The sequence below is a fragment of the Gracilinanus agilis genome, chromosome 2 (genome assembly GCF_016433145.1).
Source record: "Gracilinanus agilis isolate LMUSP501 chromosome 2, AgileGrace, whole genome shotgun sequence".
NCBI lineage: Eukaryota > Metazoa > Chordata > Mammalia > Didelphimorphia > Didelphidae > Gracilinanus > Gracilinanus agilis.
The window spans coordinates 553027018-553052878 of NC_058131.1; the positions used below are offsets into that span (position 1 = coordinate 553027018).

The window sequence follows — 25861 nt, forward strand, 5'->3', positions numbered from 1 at the left end:
GGTCTGTAGTTTATCAGATGTCTTACTCCTAGGGGCAGCATAAAAGAATAGGGAAAATACAGGATATTGTTAATATACTCTGATTGATATAAATAAGGAAAGGAGTTCAAAGGTTGCCTAAGATAAACTTCATCAGTATAAAATGACCCTTTTGTTGTTGTTGCTGTTAATAAAAACCCATACCTTCTCTCTTAGAATCAATACTAAGTATTGGTTCCAAGGACAAAGAGCAATACTCCTTAGGTGATGGATGTTAAGTGACTTGCCCAGGGTCACACAGGAAGTATCTGAGATCAAATTTGGAACCAGGTTTTCCTGGCCCTGCTTCTGACTCTCAATCCACTGAGTCAGCTAACTAGTCTCTCAGCCCTAATCCCCCTCACTTCCAGGAAGTAGCTATGATTGGATTTGAATCCAGGTCCTCCAGTTCTCTACAGATACACTGTGCCACCTAGCTGCACCTATAAAAAAATGACCCTTTAAACAAAATATAATATACATAGAAAGATAAATTATTGACCTAGTCAGTCATTCAGTCAGTCAACTAGCATTTATTTACTATGTTCTAGGCATCATACTAAGTTCTGGAGATACAGTGAATCCGTGCTCTCAAGGAGTTCTCAGTCTAATGAGAGAGACAACATGCCAACAACTATGTGCAAATTCTATAGATTCGGATGTGTGCGCATACAGGACAGATTGGGGATAATCTCAGAGGGAAGGCACAAGGTTAAAGAGGATAGAGAAAGACTTCTTGCAGAAGGTGGGACTTTAGCTGAGATTTAGAGAAAGCCTAGGAAGCCAGGATGCAGAAGAGAGGAGGGAGAGAATTCTAGGCATGGGGGACAGCCAGTGAAAATACAATTGGGAGATGGGCTGTCGTGGGCAAGGAGCAGCAAGAAGGCCAGTGTCTCTGGATCACAGAGTAAGAAGAGGGAAATGTAAGATGTAAGAAGACTGGAAATGTGGGAATGGAGCAGATTTTGAAGGGCTTAAAAGCTAAACAGAGGATTTCATATTTGATCCTGAAGGTAACAGGCAGTCACTGGAGTTTACTAAGCTAAGAGGGTGACATGGTTAGATTTGTGCTTTTAAGAAGATAAATTTGACAGCTGAGTGGAGGATGAATAGAAGTAGAGACCTTGAGGCAGGCTATTGTAATAGTTCAAATGTGAGGTGATGACGGCCTATACCAGGGTAGTGGCAGTGTCAGAGGAAGACAATAGGGCGAAAAAGAGAGAAATGAAGGTAGAAACGACAGAACTTGTCAGTCGATAGAATATGGGGGTGTGGGGAGTGGCGAGGGAGAGTGCCAGGAGTTGAGAATGACACGTATATCAAGAGCCTGGATGGTTTGGACGATGGTGATATCTTCGACAGCAATTGGGAAGTTAGGAAGGGGGATGAGAGGGCTTGAGGTGGGGTGGGGGTGGATAATGTGTCGTTTTAGCCACATTGATTTTAAGATGTCTACAGGACATCCAGTTCGATTTGTCCAATAGGCTGTCGGAGATGGGAGACTGGAGATCATATTCAGGTAGGTGCTTGATCAGTTCTTTTGACTGCTTGAAAAAGCAACATTTTTTGGGGGGGAGGGGAGGGCTTCTGCGGAAAGAAATTTGCGTGAGTGTTTGTTGGTGAATAGTCTTCAAGACAACTAGATATTAATTTAATATTCTCTTTCCTCTTACCTTACGGTAAGTTTCATGACAGTAGGTATTGTGCTTACTCTAAACTGAATTTACCTTAGAGTCTAGCAAAGTGTTCTGCACACAGTAGGGATTTATTACGTGGAAGGAGTAGAATGAACGCATCAATGAATAATGAAAAACTTCAGAAAAACAATGAGTATTTGAAATAGAAATGGCCAGAAAAAACAAATAATAAAGATGAAATCCCTTCCGACCGAGCCAGCCAGGAGTCGAACCTGGAATCTTCTGATCCGTAGTCAGACGCGTTATCCATTGCGCCACTGGCCCGAGGACGAAAAAACTTCTGCAGCAGCACATCTTCAAGAGAATGCCGCAGGGCTTCATGGGGAATGTAGTTTTTTATTTGGATCCGTTTCAAGTAATTTACATAAAACGATTGGGGAAGTAGACTCTATTCACAAGCGGGACCTTCGGATTGGTAGGGCTCTAGTTCTCACGCCTTTCGTCACGGCGCCGCCGCCTGATTGGCAGAGAGACCCACACATCGCCCCGCCCACCTCCCAACGCTAAGTGGGAGAAGACGCTCGGGTTGTTAAGGAGACTCCTCCCGCCCACTAGGGAAACCCGGCTTTTCCCGTGCTTTGCCATTGGTTGTTGTTGTCCAGGGGTCCCGGCGCGGACAACGTGAGGGGGAAAATGGCGGCGGTGGCAGTTGGGGCGGCCTCTGGGTGCCGCGTGTCCAGCGGGCGGGACCTCAATTGCGTCCCAGAAGTGGCTGATACGTTGGGGGCAGTGGCGAAACAAGGGTGAGGGCCCCATATCCCTCTTCCTCCCCTGTCTTGGGTGGGACGCGCGCTGACTGGGAGCTGGAGTGGGAGAAACTATTCCCAGCCCCGGGGGAGCGGGGGAGGGTACCGAGGCGGGAGAGTCCATTTCTCTAGTGGTGGTGGGGGGGATGGTGGAGAGGCTAGACCACAGGCAGTTCCTGGGTTTGGGGAGGCGGTATGGGAAGGCGTGCAAGGAATCTGGGTATAGTATGGGCGTGTGGTACTCATGCCAGGGGCACAGTCTAACGGGATCGGGCCTTGCCGCTGGATGTGGAGCTCCTGCCGTTTTCCTTTCTATAAACTCTTTTGTGGGTATGGAGTCACCCTGTGCAGGTTGGCGCCTGGGCCGGCCACGCTGCTCTAGCCCACGTGGGCAAGAGTGGCCTGTCCATAAAGGCTTTGTTATTTTGCTAATAGTGTCTGGTGGTGGGCCATCTGTCTTTGTCTCAGCTTTGATTTCCTCTGCATGCCCGTCTTCCATCCCCGATTCAAGAGGGAATTCACCCAAGAACCTGCCAAGACCCGTCCTGGGCCCCACACAAGATCTGACCTGCTGCTATCAGGACGGGGTAGGGAGCCCCTCAGTTCCTCCCACATCTTTACAAGCAGTGAATAGCCCTCATTCTTAGATCCCTGTCTGCTCCCCTGTCCTTCCTTAAATTAGGGGGAGTGACTCTTCTGGAACAGGAAGATCCACCCCTTGTACATCCCTTATTTATATGTTTAAAAAAATCTCCATAAGTGCTGTTTCCCTAGAACAATATTCCCTATCCATCATGAGAAAAGTCCTATTCTCTGTGCTCCATTGCCCAGTCAGCTGAAGAGCTGGAGGTCAAAGAGAATCAAGAATAAAATGACCATACTTCATCCAGTTTTTGTCTTTTCCTGGGGAATACAGACTGGAATACATTGATTGTGGGAAAGCTGTCACCATGGATCCGCCCAGATTCCAAAGTGGAGAAGATACGAAGGAATTCAGAGGCGGTAAGCGTACCTCAATTTCTGCCTGGTGGTCATCTCTAGAACTCAGGAGAGTGGTAATCTTTTACTCTCGTATGAACCACAGAACCCTGTGTACCACCTTGGTAACCTACATTTCAATGGTCATTGGGATATCTTGATGTCAGGTATATCTAGTGGAAGCCATTTGGGACAATCATTTATTAATCTTAGTTGGTCTCTTTTCTAGGCCATGTTGCAGGAGTTGAATTTTGGGGCATACCTGGGGCTTCCAGCTTTCCTGTTACCTCTTACTCAAGAGGATAACACTAACCTGGCCAGAGTCCTGACCAATCACATCCACACAGGCCATCATTCTTCTATGGTATGATCTCCATGTTTTCCTTCCCCAAATCCAGAAGATGAATAGGCAGTGTTGTACATTGGTTGGATTGTAGTGAATATTCTGTAATCCCAAGCCAAGCTATGTAATCTATTATACATAAAATGGATTGGAAAGGACCATACAGTTCTTCATTAGTTTGCCTAGGATTACTAGTTACTCAGTTAATAGATATATCAAATAAATATTATTGCCCAAAAGTCTAATCCTTTTAATGAAGAGGATCTATTTCTATCTCAGAAAATGCAGAGTTGAATTATAAGATAGGACGTACTAGTAGATAAAGACCTAAATTTACAAATAAGTATTTATCTACGTGAAATAGGATTATCTCTTTAAGTCTATAGGAATCAAGAAAGGCATGTTCGATGGTCAAAATAATGTTAGATGGCTTTAGGCTCAAGTTCATTTTAATCAAGGAAGACTTTCTGGAGGCAGTGGTAACAAGCTTCTTTCTGTGCAGTTCTGGATGAGAGTGCCCTTAGTGGCAGCAGAAGACCTTCGGGATGACATCATTTCGAATGAACCTCTTACACAGACAGAGGCAATCACTGGGGAGGAGAAGACATGGATGTGGTGTGTGGTTCTTTTATTTTTACTGCTAAAGGTTAAAATGTAGGGTTGGGAGAAGAATGGGCTAAGAGTTGAGGGGAAGTCACTGACAGTCAGAAGAAATATAATGATTAGCAGGCCTTCTCTTCTGTTTTCTTCTGTCTAGGTGGCATAACTTTCGCACCTTGTGTGATTACAGCAAGAGGATTGCAGTGGGTGAGTGTGGCAGATTGCCATGGCTAGAGTTCCTTCTCCCTCTACCCAATGTGTATAGGAGTCATGGTATGAAGTTTCAGATTAGTTTAGCTGCTAACACAGATTTTGGGTAGCTTCTTTTTTTCTGTATACTATGTAGCAGGACTGTAAAATACTATCCATTGTCATTAAAGAAAGCTTTTGCTTGGGCTTTAATAGATATTTCTCTACTCTAGCTATCGAAATTGGTGCTGACCTCCCATCCAATCATATAATTGACCGATGGCTTGGGGAGCCAATCAAAGCAGCCATCCTTCCCACCAGCATCTTCCTGACCAATAAGAAGGGATTTCCTGTCCTTTCTAAGGTGCACCAGAGGTTGATATTCCGGCTCCTCAAGGTAAAAGGGGGAGATATGTTGGGGTAGAAAGTTGTAATATTGATCTAGAAGTGCCCCAATGATCCTCTGCTTTGCTTAAGTTTTCTTACAGATCAATTCTTTTTATATTTGACCCCAAAGAACAATTTTGGCATAGTTGGGGTCCAGAGACAAAGGGAGAACGTGACACAGGAAACCTGATAACTTTTTATGGGAAATACCTTTCAAAGGAAATAATTCCATAGGACAAAGTCATAAAACACCAACTTAGAAATCATATTGTTCTCCCCTCCTTCCTCAATCCTTAGTTTTAATGCTTTGGGATCCTGAGGCTTAGAAATACATTTGAAAAAAGAAATAGCAGAAGGATATAAGGTATTCTGAACTTCCATGAGATGCCTAGTAGACATTAAACATATATTTAAGCCATATGCTGCTTGTCAGGGATGATATAACTCCAGCCTCAAGGAGATTGTTTAAGGATTCATAAAGTGAATGACTTGGGCTTCTCTTTGTTGATGCACTTTTCCTCTGGCAGTGCATGTTTTGTTTAGGATTGAATCTTCTAAGCCATAGGACACTGGGACTCTGCAGGGGAGAGGAAGTCTGTAGAGGTTGAGCTGATGTTTTGACTTGTTGACAGTTGGAGGTACAATTCATCATTACTGGTGCCAATCATCACTCAGAAAAAGAATTTTGCACCTACCTGCAGTATTTGGAATACTTGAGCCAGAACCGTCCACCACCTAATGCCTATGAACTCTTTGCTAAGGGCTATGAGGACTATCTCCAGTCCCCTCTCCAGGTGAGCTATGAATTTAGGAATTGTAGAAATGATAGGAGGCAAGGAAGCATTTTGTGTGGAGGGACCTTATGCTCCCCACCAGCCAGACCTAGAAGACAAAATACTCTTCCAGTTTGGAGTGCCATCAGGTTCTGGACCCTGGTTAACTTAACTTGGTATTTCTCTTTCCCTTCTTGAGCCATTGATGGATAATCTGGAGTCACAAACTTATGAAGTGTTTGAGAAGGATCCCATCAAATACTCCCAATACCAGCAGGTCTGTAAAGTCTGGGTTGTGGCAGGAACCAGGGCTAGGGCTTGGGTGAGTGTGGGAGTGGGAAAGGGAGTGAGACCAGAAGTAGGTTACTGCTAATTTCTGTTCTACTCCCTAGGCCATCTACAAATGTCTCTTGGATCGTGTACCAGAAGAGGAAAAGGATACCAATGTGCAGTGAGTGTTTTTTTGTTTTTTTTTTTCCCTCAGGCAGCCAGGTGGCACAGTGGACTTAGTAGTGGTCTTAGAGTGAAGGATATGTGAGTTCAAATTTGATCTCAGACATTTATTAGTTGTGTGACCTTAGGCAAGTTATTGACCTTTGTCTGCTTCAGTTTCCTCAATTATAAAGTGGGAATCATAGCACCTACCTTCCAGCGCTGTCATGAAGATTAATTGTGCTTCACAGAGGGCCTGGCAGGTAGAGGCTATATAAAGACTGGCTGCTGCTGCTGCTGCTGCTGCTACTACTACTACTACTACTACTACTACTACTACTACCACCACCACCACCGCCACTGCCACTATTATAATACAGCATTCTATGCGCATGCTGTCGGCATTTTCCATTTTGTATCCACATAGTTCTGTCTCATCTCTGTCTTTTCCCCTCAGGGTGCTGATGGTGCTAGGTGCAGGCCGAGGTCCCTTGGTAAATGCTTCCCTCCGGGCTGCCAAGCAGGCTGATCGGAGAGTGAAACTATATGCTGTAGAGAAAAACCCCAATGCTGTGGTAACGTAAGTAGCTCCTGGTGCTGCCTACTGAGGATGTGATGGTCCTATTCTACACATGACTTTTCCAGGGCCAGCACTCACACTAATATATTTTCTCCACTCACAGGCTAGAGAACTGGCAATTTGAAGAGTGGGGCAGCCAGGTGACAGTGGTATCATCAGACATGCGGGAATGGGTGGCACCTGAGAAGGCAGACATCATCGTTAGTGAACTCCTAGGCTCCTTTGCAGATAATGAACTGTCACCTGAATGCCTGGATGGAGCCCAGCATTTCCTAAAAGGTGCCTTCTGATAAAAGACAGGAAGGGTAGAAGTTCGTCAAAGGGTGGGAGAACCAAACCCATGGAAACTATCTAGAAGTCACTGAATTCAATTAAACAAGTATTAAGTATCTTCAGTGTGCCAGGCGATTTGTCTAGGTCTTTGGGATATATAATGAAACAGTTTCTTCCCTTTAAAGGACCTTGTTTATATTCTCTACTATACCAGGGGTAGGTAGGAACATGTAGACACATCAGTAGGGACAAAAGAGATACAAAGTAAATAAAAAGTAATTTAGGAGATGTCACATGAGCTTTGAAAGCAGCTGGGGATTCCAAGAGGTGGAAGGGAAGAGCAAGAGCATTTTTAGACATGAGGATCAACTTGTACCAAGGCTTATAGGTGGAAAATGGAATGTTGTGTTATAGGAACAGTAAGTAGACCAGATTGGTTTCATATTAATTCCCCTTAAACATTAAACAATCAAGCTAAACTAGAAAGATAGGTCTTTAAATGCCAAATGGAGTAGCTTGTAGTTTATTCCAAGAGGCAAGAGGGAGTCACTGAAGCTTTTTAAAAGTCAGTCAGTCATTAAATATTTTCTAAGTACTTACTATGTGCCAGACACTGCTAACAGGTACAAAGTCAAAAAATAATCTTCTCTCAAGGAATAAGTCATTGTAATGGGAGAGACAACGTACAAATAACTATCCATAAACATGCTATATACAGGGTAAATAAGAAATGATCAACAGAAGGAAGGCACTGGAATTGAGATAAAGTTTCTTACTGAAGGTAGGATTTTAGCTGGGGCTTAAAGGAAACCAAGTAAGCCAGGAAGTGGAGATGCAGGTGACCTTTTCAGGCATGGAGGACAGTTGGTGAAAATGCCCAGAATTTTGAGATGGAGAGTTTTGTTCAAGGAATGCAAGGAGTTCAGTTTCACTAGGTCACAGAATATATGGGGTAGTGTAGTGTTGGGAACTAGGTATAGATTAATAATAGACATTAATAAAAATCAAATAGAGAATTTTATATTTGATTCTGGATGTGATAGGGAGCTACTGGAGTTTATTGAATTGGGGAAAAATAGATCTACTCTTTAGGAAAGATCACTTTGGGAGCTGAGTGACGATGGGCTAAAATGGAGACACAGTGATGTTGGGGAGATTAACCAGTAATTGTTGCAAAAGTCTAGGCTTGAGATGATGAGATTCTTTGCTACCTTGCTGTGTCAGAAGTGGTAGTGGTGGAGGTGGTGGAGAGAGGTTAGGGGACACAGAAGAGGTAGATAAAAATGTAAAATTGACAAGTCTTGGCAACAGAATAGACATAGCAAGATGAGGAGGTTTGTAGTTAAGCGCTTGGGTTGGCATTCTGAGTGACTCAGAGATGGTGGTGCCCTTGGCAGTAATTGGGAAGTTTGGGAGTGGGGAAGGTTTTGGGGAAAGATAAAGAGGGCCATTTTGGATATGTTGAGTTCAAAATGTCTACAGAATATCCAGTTTGAAATGTCTGAAAGACAATTGGAGATGTGACTGGAGGTCATCAGAAACATTAGGGGTTAAATAATTAGTAGAATTGAGAATAAAAGCATAAAGAATGATCTGTTTAGGGACATCTAGGGTAAGTTCACATAGTGGATAGAATGCCAGATCTGGAGTCAGAACTAGGGTTCAAATTTGGTCTCAGACTCTTAACTTCATCACTTAAGCCCAGTTAGAATTGATGCTAAAACAGAAGGTAAGGATTATTTTTTAAAGGATAAATTTAGTAATGTGCTTAAGGAATATCTCTTTGGATGTAGTGTTTGGAAGTTGGGGGAGACAAGGAGAACAATTGTGGGAATCTATTGTAAGAGGTAAAAAGTGATAAAGATTTGAATTAGGGGCTGGGGTGGCAAGAAACAGATGAGATATAGAAGTAAAATCAGTAACTTTGGGCAACTGATTATATAACTCATTGGAGTATGAGGGAGAGTTGAAGATGACCCATGTACAGAAATGGAGAAATGAGCAAGGAGCAGGTTTCAGAAGAAAAGTTCTGTTTGAATCTTGGTTTAGGTCCAAAACTTTAGGGCATCAAAATAATTTCCTTCTCTGCTGGAGTTTTATTTACCCTTCTTGTTTCTGCAGATAATGGAGTGAGCATCCCAGGGGAATATACATCTTTCCTAGCCCCTATCTCATCATCTAAGCTGTATAATGAAGTCCGGGCATGTCGAGAAAAGGATCGGGATCCTGAGGTGAGAAGACTTCTTACCCTTCCACATACCCCATTTTAACTAACATGTCAGCAGACATTAAACTATCTCTTTTCTTTTATTGGAAAATATGATAAATCGGGAGTTAGGTTGAGTTCTTTCTTTTTATTTCTATGTGTCCCTCAGGCTCTTAATACTTTCCTCTCAGGTTCCTGGGAAGGAGGAGACTGTCCCTGTTCTCCCTTCCAGCACCTGCTTTCCTCTTCTTGACAGGCCCAGTTTGAGATGCCTTATGTAGTTCGACTGCACAACTTTCACCAGCTGGCTGAACCCCAGCCTTGCTTTACCTTTACCCATCCCAACCGAGGTAGGTCCCTTTGTGGCTGCTTCTGATCTTCCCTCCAGAGCTAAGCATGCCATCTTCTTTGATTGATAGATTGACTTTCCTGGCCCTCACTAAATTGCCTGTATACTCCCTGCCCCTTACTTCTTTTCTCTTGACAGATCCCATGATTGACAATAACCGCTACCGAACATTGGAGTTTCCTGTAGAGGTGAACACTGTCCTGCATGGGTTTGCCGGGTACTTTGAGACCGTGCTTTATCAGGACATCACTCTGAGTGAGTGCTTGTGCTTTAGGAAATGTGTGATATCTGGTTATTCCCCTGCCTATGTTTGCTTCAAAAGTCAACTAAAGGAACTGGTTTTTCTATTCTTTACCTTTTATAGAAGTCCTCTTTAGCTCTGGCAGAGGCAGAAGTTGAGTTAAGGGCAATGGGAGGGGTATGGTTTTGAGTTAATTTGGTTCTTATATCCCTGTAGGTATCCGTCCAGAGACCCACTCTCCTGGGATGTTTTCCTGGTTTCCTATTCTCTTTCCTATCAAGGTAAACATCCTTAAAAGCCTACAGAATGTCATTTCCTCAAACCTAGTATTCACTTACCATGTTTGCCCTTTAGTTGTTTCCTATTTCCCTTTCCTTCCCTGGTGATACTGCTCTCATGGCCTGTTAGGCCCTCATTGCTATAGTGATGATTTGACCAACACCCCCAAACATCTTTGTCTCTGTTCTTACAGCAGCCCATCACTGTGCATGAAGGGCAGACTATCTGTGTTCGATTCTGGAGATGCAGCAGTGCCAAGAAGGTGTGGTATGAATGGGCAGTGACAGCACCTATCTGCTCAGCTATTCATAACCCGACCGGTCGCTCCTATACCATCGGCCTCTAGTGTTTCCTGCTAATGCCCAAAGCCTAGGAACCAGGAACCAGTCCCCAGTTCCCCTATAGCATTGAAAGAACCAGTAATTATTCCCGAGGGTGGGGTCACCCTTGCCATTCATCAGATCAGATCAGGGTATCCTCATCTGCTTTTCCTGTCTTGTATAAAGGTGGGTAAAAGGACAGAATTAATTAGAGTGCCTCCTATCCCATTCTGTGATAAAAGATCCTGGGCTAGGGAACACTCTGCAGAATGTGAAGCCACAGGGATGGCACAGCTTCCAGGGCTTCCTGGAGCAAACCCTGAAAACACTGGACTGAGTGATTTTTCAACCCTACCCATCTCTGTGTTCCTCTTGGTTCTTCTATGTCAAAGGAAATACAAATAAAGCAGTTATAGCCCTTCCTGCCCCCATTCACCCTGACCCCTGCCTCTGATTCTCAGGACCTGATATATAAACTCAAGTCACGTTCATTTCTAGGCCACATCCTGAAATCACCTGAGTGAGCCATTCTTGTTCAAATAATCAGGAAGTTGATTGTGCTTCCTTTTGGCCCTTGGAGTCAGCGTTTTGCCAAGCTTTGTCAGTTGGAACAAGCTGTTGTTACATTTCTGCCCTACAGGGAAAGAATTTCAGGGCTGGAAGGGATCTGATGGCCCTTTAGTCCAACCTACTGCTTGAATTAGAATTCCACTCTATAAAAATATTAGACAGGTGGACATCCAGCCTATTTTTTAAAATTCTCCATTACTTCCCATGTAGACTGATCCCCTTTTTTGAATGGCTCTTAAGTGTTAGATGGTTTTTCTTCATATTAAGCCTAAATGTACTTCTCTACAGTTGTTCCACTCATTTGCTCATAATTCCTCTCTGGAGCCAAGTAGAACCCAAATGAGATAATGTATAAACATGAGATAATGTTTGTAAATGGGTTTGCAAACTTTAAAGTGCTCTGCCAATGTCAACTATTATTCTATATCAATTCCCTCTTTCATTGAACAACTCTACTTGAAGAAAGCTATTGTTTTCTCAGTCTTAAACATCCCAAGTTCTTTTAGCCAGTCATATTGCATGTGATCTCAAGGTTTAACCATTCTTGTTGCCTTTCCCTGGACACTATCTTGTCAGTCTGCAAAAATATAACACCAAAAACAAGAAATATAATATTCCAGTTAGGGTCTGACTCGAGGGTAGGTATGCCCAAGTTTTCACCTTTCTAGGCCTGTATACACTTGCATTTTTTGGCTGCAATATTAATCTGTTGACTCACTTAACTTGCAAAACCTCAGATCCTTTCTAGAGGAATTACTGTTTGGATGCACCCTCCATTTTGTACTTATGAAAATGATTTTATGGATCCAACTATGACCTACATTTGTCCCTATTAAATCTTTTAAATATTTTATTTTTGATACCTGTTTTTACATCACATTCATTTCTGAATATTTTCCACCCATTCTTAAAACACTTTAAAGAGAAAGCAATTCAATAAAACTAACGTGCAGTTCTACTGACAGTGTACATACATATAATGTTTCATATATAAGGACCCCTGCCTTTGCAATGAAGGTATGCATACTAAAATTTCCCAAGACTTGGTCCAGCTGTTCTACATTCATCTTGAAAGATCGAATCCCATCAAATTGAGTGAAGGCTGTAACAGTGGGCTATTGGCAATATTTATGACTGGCTAGTGATCACACATTGATGATATCCCCAATTGCTTGCCCAGGGTTTTGAGGTTCAGGGATTTTATTGGTAGCAGGACTTGTTGGTCCGTTGCAGAAGCTGCAATTTGTCCAGTTTTTTTGCTGGGTACAGGAAGTACCTTGGAACTATGAAGCCTGTGGGAACTAAAGAACCCTGAAAAGGTGCCTATGGGCCTCTGATCAGTTCCTTCAGGCCAGGGGACTTGTTCTGCATAGCTCCTGAAAGCATCAATATGGAGGAGCGTCCTACTAAGACAGGAAGTTGGAAAGGAAGTAGGATGTCTGAGGTAGTTGGGAAGGGGGGAGGAGGGAATGAGATTTTGGAAAAGGAAATGGAACCCTCTGCATCCTTAAACCTTTCCAGCTGCTATATCATCCCTGCATAAGGTAGGGTGCCACAAAGCAATGGGGGCTGCAAAACCTGAACTTGCACGCATGCGCACCAAATACTAAAGGTGAGGTCAGGGGACGAATTTTATTCACAGCAAATCTAGCCAGGGAAAGGATTTAAAGGCCAGCGTGACACCTTCAGCCAATCAGTAGGGAATGTACCAAGGAAGCAGCTATGGCCCTTATTGTCTCCACCCCAACGTATTGGACTAGCCAATCGGCTTGCTGGAAACAGGGTCAGGTGGGTCCTTCGTGCTCTGATACTACACCCCATATCAGATTTTTTTCCCCACCTCCCCCAGTGGCTCAGTAGCCAATGAGAAAACGATGGGCGTCAACAAAGGTTGCAGGTAAGGCCCTTTTCCCTGATCTACAGAGGCGTTAACCAATCAATAGGAAAATTGACGGTTGCTAGGCGACAGCTAAGCTTGGCTCCGCCCATAATTTTGATTTTAGCCAATGAAAAGGTACAGTATTGAGAGTTGCCGCGAGACGGCTCGGGTTGACCCCACCCTAGCTTGGGCTCAGCGCATGCGCAGATTGGGGGAAGGTTCTGGAAGACATCGGAGCTGCCGCCATCTTGCGGGAAGAAGAGCAGCTCCGGCCACGGCGCCGTTTTCTCTGCCGAGACCCTGAGAAAGAGCTGGGCTCAGAGCCCTTTACACACCTCAAGGAACGGAGAAACCCGGGACCCCCCCGCGGGGACCCGGAGCTGGTGAGAGACCCCCGAAGCTGAATAATCTCCCCCCCACCCCAGACCGAGACGTCACCCGCCCGTGACGTTGCCGCGTGGCGCCTCCCCTTGACGTCACAAGCAGACAGTGATGTCGCAAGCAGAACCACGCTAACCTTTTAATTTTTTGTTTGTTATTTTGGTTTGGAAATGGCGTTCTCGACACAGGCATAGGACATTAGTATAATTTATAGGTATCGGCCCCATCATGGCTCTCTCCTTGGTTTGACCGTAGCGTCGCGCCACCCTCTTCCCCCTCCCCCCAGGGCCCGGTGACTTTGATCTCTTCCCATAACAGAGCCCCGCAGCCATGACACTTTGTTAGCTCCTCCTCGTTGCTGTTCTCCGGCGAGGTGGCCACAATCGATGGCCTAGCAGGACATTCATCTTCGACGTCGCTGACCGAAGGGTTAGGGTTAGGGGTTTAAGACCCACCCCCCCCTTTGTTTTTCTCCGCCCTGGATTCACGCCCCATCCCCCCAAAAGCCGCCCGGAATTTTATTTAGTGTTGGGTTTTTTCATCTTTTCTGACCCAAAATTTCATGGCAAAAGATCCGTAGGGGTCTAGGGCTAAAGAGTGGCCACAAGGAGATAGATGGGATGTCTCTGTGGTGGAGATTACTGAGGGAAAATGTAGTCGCTGAGATTGATGACTTGGCTCAGGCCGCACTTGAACTTAACAATGGCGGAAGGAGGCCTTGCCATTGATTTTTTTTTATGTCATTCTTATTGTTCAAATTGTTATTAAGCTCCCTTAAGTATGGATGTTTGGACTCTACCGAATGACCGGAGCCAAAGATTGTTTCCTTCCCCTCCCCCACCCCCAGTCACCCCTGGGATTCCAGCTTGTGGTGAATCCTGGGTGAATTAGGCTGACAGTGATCCTCAGCTCTCATCTGCCTCTTCAACACTGGGGCTTGGCAGCTTGTTTGAGTGCTGCCTGTGAGCAGGCCATCTGGGCAAAAATCCAGTACCCTGGTAGCTATGGAGCCTCCTTTCTCCTATTTTTCTCTAGAGAAGGAGTGTGGGGAAGCCAGCCTTTGGATGAGGCCTCTCTTGTGGTGATCTCTGTGTGGTGGGGTGGGGATGAGTACTTGGAAAATTTCCAACCTGACTGTAGGTTGTATGCAGATTGCAAAGCAGCTTTCAGGACAGATACAACTCTGGAACCTAATCATTTAGATTGGAAGATTTCACAAAAGTTGTATTCATCTTATAAGAGTGCACACAGATTCATTCATCCATTCATTTTTTTTGACTTGAGAGCAAGTGAAAACTTTTCCTTGGCTGAGTGATTTAGGTCCAAAGGGTTGCCCATTTAAGGTTTTTTTTGGGGGGGGGGCAAAGTTTCTCACTATCCTATACTGTGTATGAACAAAGCACTCTTAGAGTCAGAATTATTTGGGGAGCAAAAATAACCAGTAAAGCAGCAAAGGAAGTTTGTGAAACATGAGCCTGTTAACTGAAATTTACGATAATGTTTTCACAAGCAAAAAGCTTTTTCTAGTTTCTAGACTTATTTTCTGAGTTCTAACAGTGGACTAAATAATATATAGTGTACAGCATGATTCCTGCTCTTAAAGCACATTTTATATACTATAGAAAACCAAAAAGCATAGGTGAAAGATGCAATCCATCATAAAGTAATGCAACTAATCCTTAGGTATATGTTAAAGAAAGGAAAACTATCAGAATGCAAGTTGTCTTTTAGAGAAGTTATTTTTATCTACATTTTATTATTCCACTGTGCCTACCATAGTGTTATAGAGAACAGTTAAAAGATGTTTGTTTTATGTATGTATATTATGGGTATACATATTATTACATGTAATATAATATGTATATTATACACACACATATTGTCCAAAATATTTTTGGAACTCTTGGAATTTTCTTAATGGCTAGTTTATAAGCCTCACAGTAAAATTCCACTTGAATTTAGATCACCATTTAATAGTTATGGAAGCTAGGCAAGTTTTGACTTCTCTGGACTTTAGTTTCTTCATTTGTAACATGGGGGACAAGCCTGTACCCTAGTATAGTTTAGGACATTGTTGCTTGTAAAGATCATTTCAGATTTGTGTAAATATATTAAATTTTTTTTAATGTATGTAAATACAAGGAGTTGATATTAGTATAATAGGAATGTGTTAATAGTTTTTAGCCATATCTTATTTTGTATTCAGTGGTATCAAATCACCAAATTTGGCTCCAAATGAATTTTGACTGATTTTTAAGAATCAGTTCCTCCATGGTTTTTTAAAGTCTTAAAGGTAGAAGCAATCACACCTATCTTATTCACAGACCTTTTTCCTCATTTTTTGTTGAGTTATAAAAGATGATAGTGTGTAGAAAATGTTCATTGAAAGACCTCCTGGTCACTGGTAAAACTCAAAACACTATCTCTTGACAATATTTAAAATACTGTGATACAGGCTCTGAAATCAGTCTCAAAAGATAAATTCCAAAATATTTTGAGTAATAATGATTGTCTAAAGGTTATTTTATATATATATATTTAGGCTTTCAGGTAATTTCTTTTAAAAGATTTAGATAAGTACTCATGTTTGGCAAAAAACAGACCATGTTGTATATTTATAACTAATACAAATTTGATCATCTGGACATAATTTTAGCCTCTTGTTTTTGTTTAGTACCTTTCTATTCTCATTTGGCAATCCTGATATGGATGTCCAGGCAAAAGACTTTTGTTAAGACGTGGAAGCTTGGTGGGAAGTAAAAATTTTTATCCTACCCATCTAGTCTCCAAAGCAAGGGAAGGAGTTATACTAACTGTTTTTATCAAAAGATTTTTTTCTTTATTATCATTTTGATGTATAAAGGCAGCTTGGATAGAGAAATGGCTTCAGATCCAGACAGCTTTAGTTCAAGTCCTGATGTGCGCACGTGTGTGCATGAATGCATGTATGTGTGTTAGCTATATGACCCTGGACAAGTTACTTCTTGGTTCCCAGAGCAACTCTTAATACTGTAAGTTGCAGAGAAATTATTGACCTACATTTGTAGATACAGTTTCCTTATCATGGGGTCAACTATGCCAATGAAATCATAAGCCTAGCCCCTATTCCTCTCTTTGTTAAGTTACCTAAATTCCCTTTAATCATAGTTAGAAAATATTTATTGATAAACCCCTATTAATTGGTATCATGAATCCAGGCATGTGGGAGGGACATGAAGAAATCTCCATGTTTCTCATTTTACTTTTTTATTTCCTGAATTTGGGGCCATATTAGCATTTTCTTGTTTTATTTCCAAGTTTGAAAATATATGTTAACTAAAGTGTTCCAACTTGGACTAGACAGTTATTCAAGACTTTGGACAGCAAGAAAAAGACAACCCTTTGTAAAGTGAAGTTTTGACAAAAGATATACTATATTCACAAGGGTGGTATTTATAACATTTCTTTGAGCTTGTGCTTATTAAGATTTTAGTCTTCTAAGAAAGCTCTAAGTTTCTTTCTAGACCATAGACTAATTATCCAGCTAACTCCTTATCCAAGCAACAGATCAGAATTAATTGTGATTTTTAGACAGCAGAACTAGATTCAGGGTAAGTGACAGACAGTTCCCTAAGAAACAGAACTGTAGCATCCCAAGATCTGTCTCTGTGATGGCAAGGGGAGGGGATTGGAATGGTTCTGCTAGATGGGTTTGGCCCACATCAGCCTCATCTGCCTCTCTTTCCTCCTTAGACTGTGACACGATGGCGTCAGATGATTTTGACATAGTGATTGAAGCTATGCTGGAAGCCCCCTACAAGAAGGAAGAGGTAATGTCCTTGTGCTCCAGGCTTTTCATTTAGACCTCTCTCTTTCAAGTGGACATAAGCTGGGTCTTAAGGAATAAGAATAGTCAGTTGTAGGTGAAGTCCTTCAATGACACCGTCCCTTTATTCTTTCTTACTTGTGGTCTCAGGTTGTTTTTGAAAAGGGTGGAAGTAGATGCTATCTCTTTTAGCACACACAGTTGTGACCATGGGACCCATGCAAGAAAGGGCAGTGGACCCCAATAGCTACAGCTCTTGTTTCTCATTACTAAGAAGCAAATGGCTTTGGAAAAACCAAGTAGAAAGATGCCTACCCAATTTCTAAAGTCAAATCCTGACTCTTTATGAGACTTGAGTGTGGTTCCTTTTCTCTATTTTATGCCTCATTGATTAGTGAAATTATTTCCAAAGAGATGATTAGAGAACTTGATCTCATGGGGTTTTCTTCCTTGTTCGCCTCTATCCTTTTGTCCATTGGAATTTGTGTGTTTGGTGCCTGGACCCTTGGGACATTCCTCTGGCGAACCCCCCAGGATGAGCAGCAAAGGAAGGAGGTGAAAAAGGATAGCCCAAGCAATACCAGCACCAGCACCAGCACTAGCACCAGCACCAGCAGCACTAGCAACAGTGGAGGAGGTGGCACCAGTGGAAGCAGCACCAGTGGGGAGACAAGCAAGTGAGTATGGGTTGGAGAAAACTGCTTAAGTGTTTTTTGGTGGGGGTGGGTTTAGGAGTATGGGAGGAGAAAATAAATAGCTTTTTTCAAGTTGAGGAGACAGCCAGACCAGGGAGGTGGTACCCCTAGTTGCTGTTAAGATTGCTTGACTCTTTTGGTTCCAGTTATGGTCCTGTTGGGTCATAGGAATAATGGTGACCTGGCTCAAGCCTTCACTTCCCAATGTGGACTCACAGGTCAGTCCTAGTGTGAGCACATTTTATTTGTATATAACAGCGAGATGATTCCACATTTGGGACCACAGGCTTTTGGTCTTGAAAAGTGCCTCATCCAGTTCCCCAGCACTATAATTTAGATATATAACATGGTGTTGCACAAGTACTGTGCACTTCTGCCAGATCTCTTCACAGATCTTCATCTTATTAATGCCTTCTGTTTCTCCGTTGTGTTACTTTGGAACTTGTTACTTTAAAGGAAAGGGATGGGTGAAGGTCCTGACTTCTGTGGAAGGCTTTAAGGCTCTGTCTTTCACAGGAAGAAGAGGAGCCGCAGCCATAGCAGAAGCAAGGATCGGAAACGCAGGTAAATAAGGGCAATATTGGCTTTTAAGAGGGATTGTTGGGACAGGATGATCATGCTGATACATAAAAGGTTAGTAGAAAGATATGTTGTTAATTTAGTTGTTGTCATCACTGTAGCCGTAGCCGAGACCGGGACCGACACAGGCGGAGAAATAGCCGGAGCCGGAGCCGGGATCGTCAGAGGCGTCACCGAAGCCGGAGCCGGGATCGCCGACGCAGCAGCAAGTCACGCAGCCGGGATCGCAGGCGTGAGGAGCGTGTACGCTACAGGAGCCCACCCCTTGCCACTGGGTACATGCTTTTGCTATGGAGTTGATTATTTAATAGTTGCAATATTTAGGGATGTGGATAAGATGTCTACTGTACCACTGCTTCTTGTGGGTAACCCAGGATTAGTAGGTCCACTTACCATTGGAGATTAATGTTAAAAACAGCTGGAATCTCCATACAGATTAGGAAACTAATCTCCAGACCAACATAGATATGAAGTCTCATGTGTTTCTATGGAATAGTTCTCTTACTGCTTTTGTTTCTTTCAATAACTCTAGGCGCAGGTATGGACACAGCAAGAGCCCCCATTACAGAGAGAAGAGTCCTGTACGGTAAGTTGAAGGATTCATGATATCCAGAGGCTGTTTCTATAATACCTTCCATAGTGAATGAACCTCCTTAAGGGGAGCAGGAATTGGGGAGATAGGAATCTTCCTAACCCTTGTTTTTTCTACAGGGAGCCTATTGACAATCTGAGTCCAGAGGAGCGTGATGCTCGCACAGTCTTCTGCATGCAGCTGGCTGCCCGCATTCGACCCCGAGATCTAGAGGATTTTTTTTCTGCTGTTGGCAAGGTAAACTGTTTATTGTCTCCTGCTTCTCTTGGTATCAGTCTTTCCAAGGACAGGATCAACTTTCTATTTCTTGTATACTCATTCTAACACTCAGAATATTATAAAGAATAAAATGTTGGACTTGGTATCAGGAAGACCTTAGTTTAAATCCCAACACTGACACTGGCCACGTAACTCTGGGAAGGTTACTTAACATGTTTGAATTTCAGTTTCCTCCTCTGTAAAATGAGGGAGTCAGATTAAATTGCTCTTTTGGCTCTTAGGATCTATGGCTCTATGTTCTTCCTTATCTTATACAGGTACGTGATGTGCGTATCATCTCAGACCGGAACTCACGTCGCTCTAAGGGCATTGCTTATGTGGAGTTCTGTGAGATCCAGTCAGTGCCACTAGCGATTGGGCTAACAGGGCAGCGGCTGCTGGGTGTCCCCATCATTGTTCAGGCCTCCCAGGTGAGTATGCTATAGGTAATAAAAATTGGGGTAATTGGGATAATATAGGGAACAGGCTTTTCTGCGGAGTGATCCTCTTACCATTTTTCTTTTCCAGGCTGAGAAAAACCGCTTGGCAGCCATGGCCAATAACTTGCAGAAGGGGAGTGGTGGTCCTATGCGGCTCTATGTTGGCTCCCTACACTTCAATATCACTGAGGACATGTTACGGGGGATCTTTGAGCCTTTTGGCAAAGTATGTACCATTTGGGGACACTTAAAGAACAGTGATGGAAAAGATGAGGAAGGAGCCAGTGCTTTCCAGACGCAATTAGTTAGAGGGGGAAGTAGTAGACCCTTATCTCTGATTTTAAAGGATAGAGGGTTGTGGTTAGGAAGGAGGAAGAAGTTTTCTCAAATTGTAAAAACAGATTGAATTGGAGAGACCAGTGCATAGCAAAGAAAGCCTGGACATTTTCTAATTTTTTTTAATTATTTTTGTATCACAGATTGATAACATTGTCCTGATGAAGGACCCAGATACAGGCCGCTCTAAAGGCTTTGGATTCTTAACCGTGAGTAGCACTATTTGTCTCATTTCTCTGAAATTGAGTTTGTTTCCTTCTCAGTTTTTTATAGCTTAGCTTCATCATACTCCTGTTTTAGAAATGGCAAATGGTTTGTTGATACTGTTGCTTAATTTTAGCATTCTGTTTGTGTTTAGACTGTATCAGTGGCCTTGATGTGATATATATCCTGGAGTCTGGTTAGCGTCATTGTTTTATTGATCTTGCTAGTTCGTTAATAGTGAGGCAGTGCAGTGGCTATTAGTTGGGAATACCTGAGTTCAAACTTTCCTCAGACATTTACTTGTCATGTAGACCAAGAAAAAGTCTTTTAAGCTTTGTTCGCTTTAATTTCCTCATCTGTAAAATGGAGATAATATCACTTACCTGCTAGGGTTATTTGTGAGGACCAAGTGAGGTAATAAAAATGTAAAGTGCTTTGCAAACCTTATATAATAAGTACCATATAAATGTTGGCTGTTAGAAGAGATTTTAGGCTGCTTCTTTATAAAAATTGGAAGTCGGGTGAGAGCAGTGCTTTTATGGACCAATGTTGTGGAAATTTTATGGTGGGTAATTAGGAGGCAGAGTTGGGAACAGTGAGGCTATACCTGGACTAATGCCTCCAAGGGAAGCTACAGTTCCTTGATTAAGAGAAATAAGGGTTTGTGACAAGGTGCAGCACAGGAACAGAAGTAAGGCCACCTGGCAGTTGTCCTTTCTTATCTATCAGCCAAACTACTCCTACTTTTAGTCTCTGATTCCCCTATATAGCTTCAGGGTACTGATGGGTTGCCCACCATTAAATGATGGTTTTCTTGGTTAGGCTGTGCAACTGCCCCCAAGGTAGATGGTGAAGTTTTGTTGTGCTATGGGAATCATTCATTCATTTTAAGACATAGGCCAAAATTAGAGACCAAGTTGCTGTCCCCACTTTCTAAGGACTTGGAGTCCCACATGCCTTAAGGGCAGGTAATATAGAAATTTAAAAAACAAACTCCAACACTTCACCTCAGCTCTGGTTTTGGAGATTCCAGTATAAAGACTATAGTAGGTGCCTTTTTCAGTTTCCTAGATGACTCAAGTAGGGTGGCTTCTTTGGGACTTTTGTCCTTAAATTACTGCCTGTTGGGTCAGTAGCCTTCTAAACAGCTCAAACAAGCAGTGCTTGCTTGTAATCTGGTTATTATAATTACTTCTGTCCAGGGAGGAAAAGAGAGAGGTGTCTTAGTCAACATAACAGTGAGTCATAAAAACTAGTATCAGGAGTTCCAGTTCTGTTGTTACTCCTAGATTGTGGTCCTTGATAGAGCATATCACTCCAGAACTTAGCTTCTTGGTAGCCCCAGAGGACTATTTCTTTGAGCCTCTAAACTTCATTCTTGGAAAGAGCTAAATAGGAACCTAAAATCTTGGATCCTTTCCTTTCTTACCCTCCATTTTTTATTGGTTGTTTTCCATGTAAAACAGGGGTTCTTAACCAGGGGCATGTGACCTCCTTGTTTTTAAAATATTTTAATAATTATTTCAATATGATTGGTTTTCTTATTTCAGTATTATAATTATAATATGCTATATGTTTTCTGTATTTAAAACTAATATACTGAGAAAGGTTTCTATAGACTTCACAGACTGCCCCAGGGGATACAAAACAAAGCAAAAAAGTTTAAGGATGCCTGATCTACAGTAATGGCAGATCAAGTTTCATAGGAATGGTACTCCTTGTTTGTGGCTGAGATTATTGGATAAAGGTCTCTTGAATGGGAAAGGGGTCTTTGAAGTGTCAAGTCTCTTGGGAAAGGAAAATATATAGAGGCCCAAGTGAAACTTCTAGAATGGTGGAGGTCACATTGGTAGGGGGTAGTCCGCGGGTTCAGATCTGTGGCCAGGAGTTTACTGACACTGTCTTGGTGGTCCCTGCAGTTTTCTGACTCAGAGTGTGCTCGGCGGGCATTGGAACAATTGAATGGCTTTGAGCTTGCAGGGCGACCTATGAGGGTGGGTCATGTGACTGAGCGACTGGACGGTGGCACAGATATTACCTTCCCTGATGGTGGTGAGGAGCTGGACCTGGGTACCGCTGGCGGGCGGCTGCAGCTCATGGCCAAGTTGGCTGAGGGTGAGTACTACTCTGGGATGGAGAATACGGGAATAAACTTTTAACCCAAGATTTTGGACTCGTTGCTACATTCTTTACCCCTTTAGGCTCTGGTATTCAGCTCCCAACCACAGCTGCTGCTGCTCAAGCTGCTGCCCTGCAACTGAATGGAGCTGTTCCCTTGGGAGCCCTGAACCCTGCAGCCCTGACTGGTGAGTATCAATTGTGTAGGGAAAGAAGCAGGATGAAGGAGAGCCTGGTAGTGCACTGACTTGGCTCTCTTATTTCTCTCCCCAGCTCTTAGTCCAGCCCTGAATCTCGCCTCCCAGGCCATTGCCTCACAGTGTTTCCAGCTCTCCAGCCTCTTTACCCCCCAGACTATGTAAGTTCCAGAGTTCTATTTTTTTTTTTTTTTTTAAGCCTTTCCTATTCTTTTTCTTTGGTCAGTAGTTCAGCTCTCTTCTTCATCTTCCTACAGGTAAGAGCCCAGTGCTGCTTCCCGGTGCCTCTGGGTTCCGCCACCTCCTTTCTCCGTGTCTGCCCCTCCACAACCCCCTTCTCCCCACTGCCACGGACCACGACAGCCTGCGGGCACGGACATTGGCTCTGGGGCGATTGGGGACAATACTGGACACCAGGAAGAGCAGCTGCTCCATGGCCCCACTGGGGACGGACTCTGTGCTGAGCAAAGCCCCCGGCCTGGGGGAGCAGAATCTGTACATACATCGAATACAAGTGTCTCTCTGTGTATCGTCTCCCTGGGTGCCCTTCATTGCCCTTTCCCCATCTATCAACCTCTTTTCCTCTGCTCGTCCCCCATTCTGGGGGGTGTGGGGGCCACAAATGAAGGTGCCACCCTTCTCTTTTCCCCTTCCCCTCCCCCTTGGCCTACCTTAGGACCTCTGGGTGAAGAAGCCTTTTGAGTTTTGGGGGAAACCTTGTTAGATGCTGGGATGCAAACACATGGGCCTGGCAGATGGAGGTGGACACATATACCTTGTGAAGCCTATAACCTCAGCTTGGTGCAACCTGAGGCCGGGACTGCTGTAGGCTCAGCGTCTTGCTGGGTGGTACATGAGACATCTACCCATCTAGACATTCTGGATGCCTTGGGGGCCCCCTAGGAGTTGAGTGAAATATGGGGTGCCTTTCCCATGCCCTCCATCTTCCTGTGTACAGCTCCTCTCCCTTCTAGTCCATCTTCATCTCTTTGGCCCAGGCAGGGAGGAGGGAGGGGAGTGAGTACAACCATTCCCCTCCCCTTTTCCTGTGCCTCCACAGCTGGCACTGCCCCCATCTATGCCACTTCTTCCTACTCCAACCCTGGCTCACTTGAGCCCTTTTCACTGGATTTTATACCCCTGTGTCTGTGTATATAAATATATATAAACTTTGTACAAAGGGCAGCCCCTCAGTAGCGGCAGCTGCTGCCCGCACGTCTGCTGTCTCTGTTGGTTGGTCTGTCTGTCTCTGATTTTAACTTCTCACGAGCCAAATCCACGGACGGTTCTAGGGATAAAAGTTTGTAACGCAATTGCGTTTTTTCTTTTTTTTTTTTTCTTTTTTCCTTTTTCTTTTTTTTTCTTTGGCTTTCTCTAAAGAAATAAAAATGGACAAAAGGCTCTTCCCCGGGCTGGGCTCCCCATCTGTATCCGCGCTGTAGCTCCAAGGCTCTGTTGCACCTTTTCCTGTTCCTGTATCCCAACTTTAATGTTTTTAGTCTGTAATTAAACCTTGATCCCTTTCCAGGCTCTCTAGGCTAGATCCTTCCCTTCCATAAGGTGGCAGTGTGGCGATGTTTCATCATGTTCCTCCCCCCCAGGCAGGTATATACATTCTATCCAAGAGGTCTTGGTTTCTAGACTGCCTAGACCTCTCAAAGCCCTTTATTTCATAGATCCCAGCACCCTGTCAATTAATGTCTACACTGTGAATTGTTAATCTAAGGGGTTATGGAAGCTTGCCCTTACTTTACAGGGTCAACCTAACTTGGTGACTAATGTTCTTGGCTAGATCCCTTTAGACACTCCTAGGCCTGCTATCCATGACAGAACATAGTTTAGGGATTTTGAATTTAAGGTAATATTTATATAGTGCTTTATAAATGTTACCATTTTAACTTAATAACACTGAAAAGAGCTATTCTCATTTTGCAGATAAAGAAATTAAGAGGTTAAGTAATTTAGGGTTACATAACTAATAAATATCTAAGGCTGGATTTGAACTCAGACTTGAAGGCCATTTTCAGCCTTGCTGCCTCTAGTCATACACAGTTTGAAGGAAATTAGTTTTTCTAAAGGTTTTGATATGGGAGGTGTAACAGAGATAGTCCCATAAGTATGAGGGCCCTAAAGATACAACTGAAAGGCCAGAGGACAGGGCCTTATGAAATCCTTTAATTCGTTCTTGTTCTAATCTCTATGGCAACAATGTTTAAACTCCCCATGTCACCAATCTAAAAATACAAGTAATTGCTGTTATGTCTTAATTTCTTTGTTAGCTCTTCGGTTTATGACTTGGAATCCCAGTGGTAATATTTGTCCCTGAGGCCATTTTGCTAAATGCTTTCTAGCTAAAATTGGTAGTTGCTTGGTACCTGGTTTCAGGCGACACAATTGGAGATCAGCGCTGACTACAGGCTTTCCCAGTGGCAGGCTTCTCTTACCCACTGGCTATCTCTAGCTCAGCAGGATGTCTGGGTCTAGGGTTTTGGGGGTGGCAGAATGCTGCTTTAGTTAAATATTGCTGGCTGTGGTTTATCCTCCATTATTTATTTGACCTCTAATGCATTATAGGGAACCACGATGGGAACCAGCTCAGTCACCACAGGGCCTTGGACCCAGCCTCTCCCTTGCCCATTCTAGCCTTATTATAAACAGCATTCACTTTGTTCCATTAGTATTTTCTGGGCAAACAACTCCTTACATATTAAGGGCTATCCTGTGATTGCTTTTGGGACTTATTCCTATTTGGCCTTTACCTTCCACCTGGGCTTTCCCATTTCTTGCTTCATGTTGCAGGCTGAAGTGAAGAAAACGCAAGATGAGCTTCCCTCCTCTACACAAAGGATTGATGGTGTCTGGTAGCAATTGCCAGTGTCTTTGACTCAGCATCTTGTCATTCATTCTTCAGGGAGTGGTGAGAGTTGAGTAGGGAGGGGGTAACAGTTAGCCTTGGACCCATTCAAGGTTGGGGGTAAGGAAAATGGGACCTTCCTAGGATAAGGAATCACTTGCAAGCATTCTACAAAGTGCCTTCCACATAACATTGCTAGGTTAGGTTGGGCATTTTTTTTTGTTTGTTTGTTTACAGATAGGAAAGAAAAGTTCAGAATGGATAAAAGGCTTACACTTGGTGTTGGACCGGGAAGCTGGACCTAGTCTTTTAGTTTTGAGGTCTGGTAATATTTTTATTATATTGAACTAAAAGCACACCTTTCGGTGCTCACCTACCACCTAGGTGTAGACATTTGTTCATCTGGATTGCCTCCTTTGTGACTGAAGACTGAAATAGAGGATTTTCCCTGCCCTATCAAGCCCTTCTGAGCATGTCCCTTCACTCCCTTGCCCTTTTGCTTCTCTCCTCTCCCATGAGATTGGTGCCCTCAGTGGATGTTG

The 25861-nt window shown here is 43.3% G+C and overlaps 2 protein-coding genes and 1 non-coding gene across 10 annotated transcripts; 2 read left to right on the forward strand and 1 right to left on the reverse strand.

Moving 5' to 3' along the window:
* The first annotated feature begins 1519 nt into the window (after positions 1-1519).
* PRMT5 (protein arginine methyltransferase 5) lies at positions 1520-10846 on the forward strand. Of its 4 annotated transcripts, none has more exons than XM_044662277.1 (17): positions 1520-1537; positions 2930-3048; positions 3378-3463; positions 3669-3803; positions 4285-4397; positions 4540-4589; positions 4805-4968; positions 5591-5752; positions 5931-6008; positions 6124-6182; positions 6621-6743; positions 6847-7022; positions 9138-9247; positions 9479-9572; positions 9710-9826; positions 10029-10093; positions 10285-10846. In XM_044662277.1, the coding sequence occupies exons 2-17, from the start codon at positions 2946-2948 to the stop codon at positions 10435-10437; spliced, it is 1788 nt and encodes a 595-aa protein (XP_044518212.1). In that variant the 5' UTR covers positions 1520-1537; positions 2930-2945; the 3' UTR covers positions 10438-10846. The 4 variants fall into 4 exon arrangements, 3 of the variants coding, with proteins under 3 accessions (XP_044518212.1, XP_044518211.1, XP_044518213.1); XM_044662276.1 differs by lacking the exon at positions 1520-1537 and adding an exon at positions 2333-2458; XM_044662278.1 differs by lacking the exons at positions 1520-1537; positions 3378-3463 and adding an exon at positions 2333-2458 and having other exon boundaries at positions 3715-3803.
* TRNAR-ACG lies at positions 1907-1979 on the reverse strand. Its single transcript has one exon. It is a non-coding gene; the product is annotated as a tRNA-Arg (tRNA).
* Positions 10847-13096: 2250 nt separating the features above from the next.
* On the forward strand, positions 13097-23639 carry RBM23 (RNA binding motif protein 23). 5 transcript variants are annotated; one of them, XM_044665262.1, is made up of 14 exons: positions 13097-13243; positions 16974-17050; positions 17581-17723; positions 18258-18305; positions 18422-18595; positions 18853-18906; positions 19032-19149; positions 19449-19601; positions 19699-19836; positions 20090-20155; positions 22070-22265; positions 22352-22456; positions 22542-22626; positions 22723-23639. In XM_044665262.1, exons 2-14 carry the CDS (start codon positions 16985-16987, stop codon positions 22724-22726), a joined length of 1350 nt encoding a protein of 449 aa, XP_044521197.1. In that variant the 5' UTR covers positions 13097-13243; positions 16974-16984; the 3' UTR covers positions 22727-23639. The 5 variants fall into 5 exon arrangements, with proteins under 5 accessions (XP_044521197.1, XP_044521200.1, XP_044521199.1 ...); XM_044665265.1 differs by having other exon boundaries at positions 17590-17723; XM_044665264.1 differs by lacking the exon at positions 22723-23639 and having other exon boundaries at positions 22542-22630.
* Positions 23640-25861: the final 2222 nt, after the last annotated feature.